The 14,331-nt window shown below is 32.6% G+C and overlaps 1 protein-coding gene across 1 annotated transcript in view; it reads left to right on the forward strand.

The window, feature by feature from the left end:
- The window catches only part of LOC149412001 (protein Wnt-4-like), a 202,334-nt gene that overhangs the window by 171,727 nt on the left and 16,276 nt on the right, over nt 1-14,331 (forward strand). Inside the window, exons 2-3 of the mRNA XM_089646517.1 lie at nt 8,688-8,835; nt 11,274-11,394. Coding sequence (XP_089502643.1) covers nt 8,688-8,835; nt 11,274-11,394 — 269 coding nt within the window. The remainder of the gene's footprint in view (nt 1-8,687; nt 8,836-11,273; nt 11,395-14,331) is intronic.

Below are 14,331 nucleotides of genomic sequence, written 5' to 3' on the forward strand. Positions count from 1 at the left end.
GTTTTGTATTTATTTTACTTATATAATGCACTTGCATAGTGTTGATTGACTAGCTGATCATTTGTGGAAAAGTGAGTGGAAGGATTTAGTTTTTCCTGTGGGGAAGATTTAACCCGGACAACAAAATCGGAAGCATAAAAAAAAATAATATGAAAAATGTATTCAAATGACACCAACCGCTCGAGTTTGTATTAGATTAAATATCTGTAACGTTGTAATTATTATGTAAGCAAATAAAATAATATGTCATAATCTTACTGGCTCCAGACTGTTAGTTGGCAGTAATTGGGACTGTTGTGTGGTATTCACATACTAAATTGTCATAGTCTTACTGGCTCAAGAAAGTTAGTTGACAGCAGTTGGGACTCTTGGGAGGTATTCACATACTAAATTGTCATAGTCTTACTGGCTCAAGACGGTTAGTTGGCAGCAATTGGGACTGTTGTGTGGTATTCACATACTAAATTGTCATAGTCTTAATGGCTCTTTACAATTAGTTGGCAGCAGTTGGGACTCTTGTGAAATATTCACATATTAAATTTTCATAGTCTTACTGGCTCCAGACAGTTAGCTGGCAGCAGTTGGGACTGTTGTGTGGTATTCACATAAAAAGATTTGTTCGTGTGTACCTACATACTATGCATATTTGTTTCTTCCTTTGTGATATGATGGCTGAGGACCATTGATGCACATAGAGCACTTTCCGCGTGCACTATGCAGCCATAAATACAGGACTAAGCAATCATCCCCGGAGATGGGCAATGAATGGGAAATGCACTCACACCAACATGTCAAGCCTCAGGGCGGTTTTAATCTAGAGCAGCCTTCGCGTTTACATAAACCATTCCTAATAAAAAATTATCTAATAAATAGGTACTTGATTTATATTCATAGCGAAATAAGCGATATAAATACACAGACTCAAACAAAATCTTCAAAACACTAGACGTCATGTCAATAAGACAACTTTACGCCAAAACTGTTCTCCAACACCTCATCCATTATAATCTTCAAAGCCATAATAAAAACCAGGTCCTCAACAAATAAAACACTCGACATTCCGATAACACACACCACACACGGACAAAGACACTTTCAATACTACCTAACCAAACTCTTTAACAGGATGCCCATTACTTTGAAACAATTAATGACTACGAATACATCTACAAACTTTCTCAAAAAAACATATCGTAGCCTGGATAAAAAATCAAGATATTCACTTTATTCAAAAGATTATAATTCCAAACCAAACATAACCAAAATATAATAAGTAAAATTAAATATTATACACGTTCTTCAAGAATTATCCAAAAATACATACACTCACATATAAATGTGTGTTTTCATGTTTCAATATATGTCTGTGAAATTTTTTTTTACTTTCTACTACAATATATAAATACCTGTCACACTTAATCACAAACACGTTAACACCTCAGCACAGGTTTTCCTAGTGAATATAAACCACTGTAATCATTTGTAAAATGTGTATTCAAGGATAGACATAAATAAAATAAATATCACTTCAATAACCGTTAATCTCTTGTATGCCGCCGTATCCAATGATCATTTCTCTGAGTTATTTTATTATAAAATACTTACGATAGAATATATACAACTTTTTCAAAAATATTTACAACAATTTACAAAAACATCATTTTGCAAAAACAAATAAGTTATTTTTTTAAAGATGCAAAGCACAATGGATAACATTATTATTTGCTTGACAAACTCATATATATTGAAAAAATCTTCCGATAAAAATAAGGTATTAAGAAAATAGAATTAGCCAGCGGACGGCGAAAATTTACCGTCGGCAAGAGTTAACAAAGAACATGATTTGACATCTCAGATATTCACCAGACTCGACAGAACTATTCAGGCAGTCACATCCATAAAGTCAGGAACCTTTCACCCTCTCATTCCGCTGTTTTGTAAATTAATAAATTAGTAAAAAATGTAAATAATTTTTTTTTAATGATAAACTAATGTTTATATGAGAATGTTTTATGCTGTTGGTTATTTACAGGTGAAAAAAATATAATAAGCAGTAATTGTTGATTGAATTTCTAGTACATACTGAATTATTTGGCGTGTTAAGAAGTAAGTGGAAATAAGCCGACGAGGCTCAGTGGTCCAGAGCATCTGACCGGAGATCAGAAGGTGCGAGCTCAATTCCGGGGAGGTATTTTCAATTTGTATTGATATTTCAGATCCCTAATTATTGCTTGTAATAATTTGTAAATAACTGTAACTTAAGTAAAGTTTTTAAGGTAACTTCATTAAAACTTATTCAGTCCTAACATTGACAATAAAAATATTAATATTTAAAATAAATATCAATTCTATTATTGCCACTAGCCTTCTTATAAATGTAATATCAATAGTAATAGAAATGTTACAGTGAACATAGTGTCCTCTGCGTGTATGTAAGTCGTATCTTTTCCAAGCTTATGGCGATGCCATACGTAGTAATGCAAAATCATGTGTTTTTGGTTTGAAAATTTGTTCGCCTAGAAATGTTTCAGATGCTTTAATTAAATACTGCGAGTAGAATACATCTTGGCCTTTGAAATAATCGAGTATTTTTTAGATAAGTCTTTTTATAAGCCCAGAAAAAAATAATGTAAAGGCCTATGAAAACTGCTTTTAAGTTCAAAATCTCCTACTTACAAACCCATTTTCGGTTTTGATTTTATTGTATAATGTGTCAAATTAATTTATTTATAAAATGATCGAAAAAAATTTAAATATTTATGCCTGAACATCTATAAAATAAAATAAAATGCACTTTTTGGCCATGTTTTTTTCTTGCATAAATCAAAACAGGCGGATGATATTAAGCGGGGATTTAAACCTTATTGCCATCTACGTAAGGGTTTTTATTGATAGCGGCTCAATTTAAAATATTACACAACGTAGTGCATCGCCTTAAACCTTCTAATAATAGTGTATATATCGGTAGTGCCCTGCCAGGTAAGTAGGTATTATGTATTTGTTTGTAAATAATTGTATAGAGCCTAGGAAGTCGGTATTCAACGCCCTTGAGGATATTTTCCCCAAAACGGCAGTTGCCTAACCTATATGACCTATATAAAACTTATTCAAAAAGTGGTGTAGGAATAATTATTATTTTCACGATATATATATATAAGCATCCGCGGTCATTGAAAACCTATGAACGACCGACTTACAGCCAGATATATTTGCCTAAAATATGTACCGGAAGAATTCATGATGGTTAGGTACTGTATTATAATGAATTTTATATTCAGACTAATTTTAATGTTTTTATTGTGCATAGGTAGGTACCTACCCACCTAATTTTTCTAACTTAGATCGGTACCTACCAGTGAAAGTAAGATATTCATATTCTATTTGTTGGTTCAAATAACGTCAGAGATTTATTTATGTATGGCTGGTATCCCTATTCTCTACGGTGGCGACCCCACCGACTGCAAATTTAAGTGTGTCGATTTGTAAGCTACTAACTAGTATGCTGAATTTTTATGGCAAATCGCGTATTGATAGCGAGACAGTAAAATAACTGCTTTGTTTTCTATTTGTGGTCCCCCTCTAAAATAGATAATTATTTCCCCCATAAGTGAAGAAAAGTGCCTTTTTAGCATTTTTGTAGCTACCTACATGTGGGTAACTTACTAGATAGGTAGCTACCTAACTTTTATTTTGGCATATAATATAGTAAGGATTTAATAATCATTTTGCTGTTCGATTTAATAAACGGAGAAAAACGATATTGTTAAAATGTGATAAAATATTAGTAATTCAGAATATATCGAGAACACGTGATATTTTCATAATCAATATTGTGACGGAATGCAACAATATCAGTATGTCAATATTAATATCAGTATGTGTATGAACACGTGTTCAGTCGTCCTCATAAAACGTTCGCTCTGTCGATTCATTCGTTAAAGTCCTGCAATCCCTGTCATAGATAAACAAGTGTATAAAACATCTAAGCAATCAGCAATCAGATGTATAAAATATAGTCAACATAACAGTCTGACGTATAAATTCTCCAAATAGAAATGTCGAAACTAAGTTGGCAATTACCTTTGTATGGAGTACCACCGGCCATGGCTTGCTAAGGCTCTTAGTGGAATTACAGTGTGGAGAGAAGGACATAAAGTCTGAAACTATAAACAACATGCTTTCGATAGGAAAAACTCCCCCTGTGCTTTTTTAGACCTCATCCTCCCTATTATCTATTGTATTCTATGTCTGAAAGTTGTATAATAGAAATGTAGAAGATCCAGAGAAAATACATCATTCAAAATTGTAGTATTATGGCATCAGAAACACAAATTTATGTTGTCTGTCTGTAACTCTGGTTTAATTAACTCTAGAACTCAGATTTTCTTTAAATTTAAGAGTAATTTTGAACATTTTAACTGATTGTATTAAAATTCAAACAAAGTATGAAGTATGTATCAACCTCAGATAACTTCATCATATTATTTACACAGATGCACAACTTACATACAAGGTGTTTCATTTTTTTCGTTTCGTAGACTTTGATAAAAATCCAAACAATTAATGATTTTTCTAAATACAGAGTTTGAAGCCAAAGGGTGTCGAAAATGCCTTCGCGGGTCTTAAAAATACACATTTTACAGACATGTTGGTATGCATTTAAAAAAATTTCAGTTTGAAGATTTTTGTGACTGTAAACTTTGTACATTTTCCTAACCACCCATAAAGAATTTTCAGATAAATCATTTGTGGTATTGCTTGAGTATAGAGTAAAATACAGGGTTTTCCAATAAGAGGTGTTATTTTGAATAACCCGCTATTTCGGCAGATGTTACTTTTGAATCTGTCATTTTTTGACATTTGACAAGCAGAAACTATGCCATTAATAAAAATGAAACAATACACGCTTCAACTACGCATTGAAATTATTAAAATTCACTTGAGTGAATCAAATGCAAATCATCTTGAGTGATGAGGCCCATTTCCACCTCGGTGGCTTCGTCAACAAGCAAAATTGTCGCATCTGGGGCTCGGAAAACCCAAGAGTTATTGTTGAAAAGCCTATCTATCTTCAACGTGTGGCTGTTTGGTGCGGTTTATGGTCCGGCGGATTCATTGGACCTTACTTTTTCGAAAATGAGACTGGAGCAACAGTTACGGTAAGTGGATTGCGCTATCGAGAGATTATTAATGATTTTTACTGGCCGGAATTGGATGTTATTCATCTGGACAACGTTTACTTTCAACAAGACGGCGCTACGTGCAACACAAGTAATGAAACCATTGGTCTTTTACGATTGAATATCAAAATAACACCTCTTATTGGAAAACCCTATACTACAAAGTTACTATCATGGCGTTTTAAGTATGTAAATTCATTTTTTTGTATTTTATGTCCTTACTATGAGGCAAAATATTGATTCAACATATATCTGACTCTGAGTATAAGGAGGAAAGTTGAAAATGAGCATACCACTAGGTTCACAAGGCATGCGTTTTCCAAAACATTATAATAAATACTAACAGCGAACCCTAGAGTATAATATACCCAAAATGTTGAACCGAAAATTGCGAATTCCGCTATAGATTCAGATACATGCTGAAAACATTTAAATTATGTGTATGAATGATAAAAAATTCTGTGTCTTTTTATTTTGTAATAATATTATGTTTATTTATATTTTTACATGTACTCGTACATCCTGTTGACAAACTGCTGAATTGTAGTTTGATCGGATAATAGTTTGAAGAAAAATGAATAAAATTAAATTAAAATAGAAGAATAATATTGCAATTTTAACTAAACCTAATAACATTTTTTTTTTAATTTCCACGGCTAAATTAATTCATAAATGTTATATACATATAAGTATGTGGAGGAAGCGAAGTACGGCATAGTACCCCAAAAATCTATAATCATGAATTTGTTTTATTAAGGTGATGCCATACGTAGTAATGCAAAATCATGTGTTTTTGGTTTGAAAATTTGAATGCCTAGAAATGTTTCAGATGCTTTAATCAAATACTGCGAGTAGAATACATCCTGGCCTTTGAAATAATCGAGTATTTTTTAGATAAGTCTTTTTATAAGCCCAGAAAAAATAATGTAAAGGCCTATGAAAACTGCTTTTAAGTACAAAATCTCCTAATTACGAACCCATTTTCGGTTATGATTTTATAATGATGTAATGTGGAAAAATAAATATTTATGCCTGAACATCCACAAAATAAAATAAAAGGCACTTTTTGGACATGTTTTTTTCTTGCATAAGAAAAGCCCACCAGGGCGTGTAATAAATAAATAAATAAATATAATGTGGCATGAAACAAATTGTTCAGGAGAGAAAAAAACCACAACATACACTGCGGCGGTAATTAAAAACGCAGTATCTTCCTTGATGTACCTACATGCGACTAATTTTAAGATATGATCCAGCCCGTAACTTGCTTTACAGTTTTCACTTCAAATAAAACACACGATGAAATGCAAAAGAACCACAACATATAGTATTCTGCGGCGGTAACTAAAAACGCAGTATCTTCCTTGATGTACCTACAATCTACATGCGACTCATTTTAAGATATGATCCAGCCCGTAACTTGCTTTACAGTTTTCACTTCAAATAAAACACCATGATGAAATACAAAAAAAACAAAAACAGGCGGATGGCGTTAAGCGGGAATTTAAACCTTATTGCCATCTACGTAAGGGTTGTTACACGACGAAATATTACACAACGTAGTGCATCGCCGTAATTATACGAATTTTTTTAATTTTTAAAGCGCTCTTTTGGGCTTATTTTTATGATTCATCAAAGTACTTTTAATCCTGATAAAATAATTATATTTATTACGACTTTAAAAAGTTATGGTGTGTTAACGAAACTTTTATTTATTTGTCTTATAAACAAGAAAGACAATGAACATTTTATGATTCAAACCGTTGACCGTCAAAGAGTTTTTGCCACTTAGCACAAATAATGTCTGCTTACTAAAATTAATTTATTCCCAAATAATTGCATTAATCTCTTTGCGAGAAGAACCAAGTATTATTTGAACAAACAAACTTTTTTTAATAACTGCGAATAATCAAATATTGTATAATATCTAATATTGTGAGAGTTCATAATCTACGTAACCCATCCTCTAAGATTCTTTCCTCCCTGTTCTGAAAGCATTGTCTTATTAAAGAAAAAGCTAATACGAATTTTCATTTGTTCATAATATTTCCTACGGTCATATTCATTTGCGGAATGATTTTCATTTTCATTTTGAAATGTTGTTTTTTCGCTGTTTGCTCCAAGAACATGGATAAATTCTACTATTCAAACGGTTGGAATCAGAAATGAGCGTAGGTAATAATATAAATAAATTAAGTAAGTTATCTATTCTATGGGTCTTTAGGAAAACGAAGACTGTTGGGGAAAATCAAATGAATATCCACGTTGATTTGGGGACAACTTATGTAGTTGGATTTTCTTCATTTGCAAAATGAAAACTTTATTCATATTATGACGTCTTAGGTCCCTAATCAGTCCCCTGATAAAACGCTGCTATGATGTCTGATCTATATTAACTTGGCATAATTTTCAAAATAGTTCAATTGTTGAATAATCACCGGATAGTTTGAATGAGGTAGATAAAAAATATCCATTTTATTTCGATGAACTTGGGTAAAATGTACTAAGTACAAAGCTTAATATAATAATAACATCACAGTTTTTACGGTTATTCATACTAGGATTACATGTTCTGAGGCATCAGTAGTTGTCTTTACAGTGTCTTTATAATGTTTGTAAGATGATTATCACTCTGCCCTCTCAGCCATGTTTATGTACCCCATATCATACTTATATTATAGTGGTCATTTTTTCAGCCAGATTTTTACTCGTGATTTAAACTGGTTAACCTTTTCTATTATTTTTATATCTGTGGGGAGAATGTCGTGATTTGCAAAAAAAAATATTATTTGTCAGAATATGCTTATATAACTTGGAATGTTTTTTTTTTTATGTCATTTTAATTCGATCAAGTGAGATGGATATGCGGTCTAGTAGAGGATTCCGTATTTTTGAAGATTTTCACGGTATATTTTGGCATATATTGGTTGTATACTTGATACGTCAAAACTATTAAAAATTTCAATCGATGGAGTCCTTATGAGTACTTTCAGAATGGTCTTTATGATTTCTTTTCGAATTGTATTCAGGTTATGTATGTTCTTAGAAGAAGCGGATCCCTATTCTATAATTCCAAATTCCATTCAATGGTGAAAAAATGCATGGTCGACTTTTTCATATCCTTTTTATTCACCACATTTCTCAATTTTTAATGTCAGTTTTTTTCCGTAATATCTTTGATGTGTAGGCCCCATCTAAGATTTTCATACTATATTCATATTACTACTCCGAGATATTTTATGCCGTATTTCATATGTACCTATCACTACTATAATGAGTTCTGTCTTTTACTCAGCATTTTTTGCTTAGGATGTATCGTTTAATGTTTTTAAGTTATTGACAATACATCTAGAAGAATGACCCGTTCATCAGTTTTCGGAGGCATAACTGGGCTGAATCAAGTGACTCACGATGTATTCGACTGGCTGGATAACCTCTCCTCCACCATACGAAGACGAATTGGATATATGTATGATCATTAACAGTTATATTTTTTGTTTGTTTCAGGAATCTAGGGATATCTAAGCCAGTAGACCCCTCAGCGGAATTAGAAGTGATATCGCCTTCAAACCACAAAGAGAACTGCCATCGACTAGACTTCCTCGTGGACAAGCAGAAGCAACTGGCATGTGGACTGTCGGAAAAGATCTTAGCGGTAAGCCAATTAATGTACATCGAGGTCAATATGTCAAACATGGTCTAAACCTCGCTAAGCTGCAACTAATTCATCATCAACCCTATTTTCCATAAAGTAAAAAAAAACGCTTTAAACTTTTATATCTATCTTTTTTTAATTATTTAATGATTAAATTCCCAAATTTTTATATTTAATCAATGAAGACAATGTTAAAGATTCTCAAACGAAAATTCGCAACAGAAAAATCAGAAAAGATACGGTACGCATTTATGAATTTAACCTAGAACATTGGGCCTTGCCGGGGCGCTGCTCTACCACTGAGCTAATCGTACGCTATTTCCTTCAGTCACATTTAACTGTATCATACTTCAAATAACAACATTTACTTCACGTATATTTTTACTGGCTGATATCTTTATGTATGATCCCCAGATTCAACTCGTACTAAAATGCAATGTAGATAGTGTCTTATCTATATATATATTTACTTTTTGGAATAACTTATGAGTAAAACCTCAAATTTTAATATTTCATCATTAAAGACGATATTAGTGATGCTCAAACGAAAATTTGAAATAGAAAAAGATACAGTCGCGTCTAGAAATTGAACCTAGAACTTTTGCCTGAACCTTTGGTTTTTTTAAAAATATTCATCTTAGACTTGCAGAAAAGTCAATGTATGTGGAACATAAAAAAAAATAGGACATATTTGTCTAGTTTCGCGTACGTGGACAAAATCAAGTAGATTTATCCGGTATTTTGGGCTCCAGACTATAGGTGGCTTCCGAATTATTATAAATTATTCTATAAGAAACAAAACAAACAAGGTTGACAATAAAATAAGGCCCTAACGCATTTAAGCCACTATTTTGGTAGTGACCTAATTTCTTTTCCATAATTTCAAACCCCGTTTGTTTAGATATTGAAGATAAAGCGATTTTAAATTGTCAGTAATTCTGCAGCGTCTTACCGTACTATTTTTGTATCTTACCGGATTGCATCTCCTCCTTATGCCCTGAATACCTCAAAAATAAATTAGGATAATGCTTTTGGCCGTGAAAATCTCAAATCATTAAAGATTTTAGATTTAGATAAACCTGTGATAACATTAAAAATTTGTATTGCTTGCCGATCGTCGATTTTACGTTACCCACTTCAAAATTTACGATTGGAAGTATAAATACGTTGCTCTGAGTGCTAAAATCCATTTCCACTGCATTCCTTTACTCAGTCGTTATGCATTGCTAACCTTGCATTAAATTAACGTTGGTTCCAACATTAGAACAAACATTATTTTCGCTCTGTCGAAAACTCTCCGGTTGTGACATCGAAACAAACAGATTGTAAATTGTTTTCATCCACTAGAATTGAATAGTGGTATCACTAAAGTCTTGAACGTACAATTTTGTGAATTTATCCTTTCACTTGCTGCTAACCATGAATGTCTGACATAATTTTGAAATACATATTTTAAATATAGAACTCAATCTCTTTTAATTTCCAGTTCAATTCCTTTTATATTTCTAAAACACAAGAACGCTTCGGTCACAAGTTGTATATTGTAGAGTTAGAAAATTTGAAGTGAAATAATGATAACAGAAAACAAAAGAACACTTATTATCATAGTAACATAGGAATCTACTAAATTGACAAGTAAATAAATTGGTTTATGTTTATGTTTTAATGTTATGGTCTCAGTCTTTGATAAAAAATAACTATGCAAAAACTGACAGTTCGTTTTATGATTTGCCCTTATTCTTACGGACGGATTATAGTTTGTAGAGCATGTACGTAAAGTCGGAATGCTGTGTTTATTCTACCGATATTTCGATCGGAGGGATTTCTTAGAAGTTGTTTCCTTTGGCACCTGGAAATATGTCAGAGATACGACAAACGCGGGCCCATTTATGCAACATGTTCGTATACGGTTGACATTATCTTTTAACAGTTACTATTTTAAGTACAGCAAAACAGCCTTTTTAAATATTCAAAGTCCTCCTAACTAGGGATGCCTGTTCCGAGGAGATCTTTATGATGTTGTGTTGGGTTTATATTTAGGCTTTCTTCGTAATTTTTATAATTTTATCATTATCTCCGTTTTGTTTTTGTTCTTTGTACTTATCCAATATTCAAATATTTTATAAATAATCTTTACTAGTGCACATTGATATTTATTTTGATTTTGTTTATGTGCTTGTATTTCAATGGTATTTTAATAACTTTGTTAGCTTCTGAGTTTCTTCCCCCCCAAAATACGGGTCTTTTACGAGCAAGTATTATTTCTTCCTTTCAATAACGATCTTCGATTGTTTTTTTCGTAAAAATTGTGATATTGAACATTGGTATCCAATTATTATTATCAATAATTCCCTCCACACGGCATCAGCAAAGCTGACATGTGCCCTAAATGAAGTTATATATATATTTTAATTCCCATTGTGTCCTTTTTATTGCAGAGCCTCGCCCAAGGAGCCAGGATCGGCATCGAAGAGTGCCAACATCAGTTCCGCCACAGCCGGTGGAACTGCAGTACGGTGGAGAACTCCACCGATGTTTTTGGGGGCGTCATGACAGTCAGTAAGTAGAAGTAATAAAATAGTCAAAGATACACCTAATTATAACATAAGAGCATATCCCAAGGTTACACTAGACTCGAATTCAGAGTCTTTACATGTTGTGTGCGTCTAAAATTCATACGTAATGAGGAATTCCACTGGTTGTTGAAAATAGGACTCCTTTCTAAATAATGATTGCCTCCGAGGTATTGCCAGAAAAAATGGAGCACCCTTATTGACCAACGGTAAATCAAATTCATGTTCCCTCCCATGGAGGCATTTGGAACTGCTGAGGGTGGAAAGCAATTAAATGTAGGAAATGTGTAGACGATATAGAAAAAATGGGTACCTAATCTATGGTGGCAATGACCCACATTGACGAGAAGCAGGATCAGATAACTAGGGAGTTGACAACCACGTTGTGGGACCAGGAAAAAGAACAACACCAAGTGACAATCCTGGTAAACTTTACTAAGGTGACATGGCTAATTTTTTTACTATTCATAGCGAAGTCTTATTTAAACTCGACCGTTTTTCATTTCTTCCATCTATAAATTTGAGATAGTGACGTTTCTTTGAACAAAATGTATAGGTTATATAGGTATTTAAGGATGACCGGATAACTCATCAAAATGAAAATTCAACACACTCTTAAAAACTCATATATAGTCATGAAAAGTGATGAAACAAAAACTTGATTTGATTGATTACGTAGGTTAGATTTACAGGTTAGATTTTTTCATCTTAATGACTTTATATCACATTCTATCTTCGTCGAACGTCACAGCGGTGCTGCCAAGGTCTAGTATCTGTGAGAGAATATTGTGTCAGCGCTTTATTACCAGCAGACACATACCTGGACGGATAACGAACCTCGTGCTGGCACTGTTGATGGACGCGGTGGACTCTTTCGCTGCAGCAGCTGGTCCAGTTTCTTCACCACCTAGGATTCTTGCTGCAGAGTCTCCATCTTGTATCTCCGTGTCACCTGTTCCTGTACTTCATTTTACTTAACTTAACTTTATTTTTGTAATATAAATATTTTTTTTAATACCTGCATCAACTGTAAAGCGCCCCTGAGGTGATATCTCACAAAAGAGGCGCTACAAAAATTTTCCAATGAATAAATAAATGTATAAGGGTGTGTTGAATTGTCATTGTGTTGAGGTATCATGGAACTTTTCAAAAAGCTACTAGTAAATAAATTAGGCGGAACATGGATATTTTGGAAAATCATCAATTCCTGTATGATTTTTGACGTGTTTTTAAAAAATATTGATTGTTAATACTAATCCGACCCAGAGAGTAACCCATTCTCCGCGGGGCAACAACCTAATGCCTTCACTTCCACTCTTAGCTCTTAGGGCCGATCGTTTCATTAGTAGTATAACTAAAGTGGTGAACTCTTGTAGTTGTAAAGTATAAAAAACATCTGAGATCCTTCTCAAGAAGTAAGGGTTTGCATTGAAATGGTCGCTCTTTTGTAGGTAACTAAAACAACATATTTTAATTAAGAATCAGAAGGGTTAGTTAACAGTAGTTGTTATGTTTCGCCTGTTATTTTGTACATGAAAACCAGAACACTAAACGAAGAAAGATACGGACAATAGAAACCCGTATATATTTATGAATTATTTCTGACGAACGTATTACTAAAATCTCAAATGTTTCTAGAGGGATCCCTACGGATGTAAGTTATTTATATTTAAGATTAATAAAAACAGGACCTCACCATTAAAATATTTTTTGTAAAACGGTTTGAAAATTTTATAAAACGTTTTTAAAATACAAAATTCCTTTAGAAACATTTGAGATTTTGTTAATAAGTTCATCAAAAATGATTAAAAATAATAATAATAACCATTCTTAATTCCAGGATTGAGAGTATGAGTACATATTTATTTATTTATTTATTTATTTACGCCCTAATGGGCTTTTACAAAAGTAGTTAACAAGTAATACAGTTGTGTTACATAGTTTACAATAAATTATGATTTTTGATTAAATTAAGGTAAATTCAAATTAATAGTGTGGATTACGGAAAGCTAAATATGTATTAAGGAACATATACATATAAAAACAAAAGTGTATTCACTACAGAGTTGTGAATTCATACATCTCAGTAAAATGATTAAAAAGATTTCGTTTTATAACTAATACGGAATCTTTAAGCATGTCTACAATATTCCCAAATTTATTGCCAAAATGATGTAGTCTATTTATAGGTGTATGAGCTTCATAGTTGGTTTTAAAATTGTAACAGAAAAATGTAGCACTTTGCCTCGTATTTCCAGTCGGTACGTAAAATTTTATTTTGGCGAGAATTTCAGGGTTGTCAATGGAATTATTAATAATTTTATTTAAAAGTACAAGGTCAGAGATGATCCGCCTATCTGATAGCGTTATTAAGTTAAGTTTTTTCATCAAAAGAAAATAGTTAATATTTTGAATTGGAATATTCAGTTTAAAGTTAATAGATCTTAGAAATTTGTGCTGTACCCTTTCAATATTGTCAGAATGCGTTTTATACAATGGGGACCAAATAGGCGAATTATACTCTACCTGGCTTCTTACTAAAGAAGTGTACAATGTTTTCAAACATTCAAGTGACTTGAAATCACTAGCCGTTCTGCATATGAAACCAAGCATTTTTATAGCTCTCTTTGTTATATCATTTACATGCAGAGTGAATGTTAACTTTTCATCAAATATAACACCTAAGTCCCTGATCTGAGCGACTGATGTCAATTAAAGAGTATTCATAAGTAACATGACTTTGGATTTAACGAAAACGAATAACTTGGCACTTTTGAATATTAAGAAATAATGAGTTGATCACACACCAATGATACAATTTATCCAAATTAGATTGTAAAATATGGCAATCCTCTATACTACGTATCATTCTATATATTTTCAAATCATCAGCGAAGAGCAGAACTTGTACATCTTTAAATAC

The sequence above is a fragment of the Hesperophylax consimilis genome, chromosome 24 (assembly GCF_061612785.1).
Source record: "Hesperophylax consimilis isolate HC1 chromosome 24, BYU_Hcon_1.0, whole genome shotgun sequence".
NCBI lineage: Eukaryota > Metazoa > Arthropoda > Insecta > Trichoptera > Limnephilidae > Hesperophylax > Hesperophylax consimilis.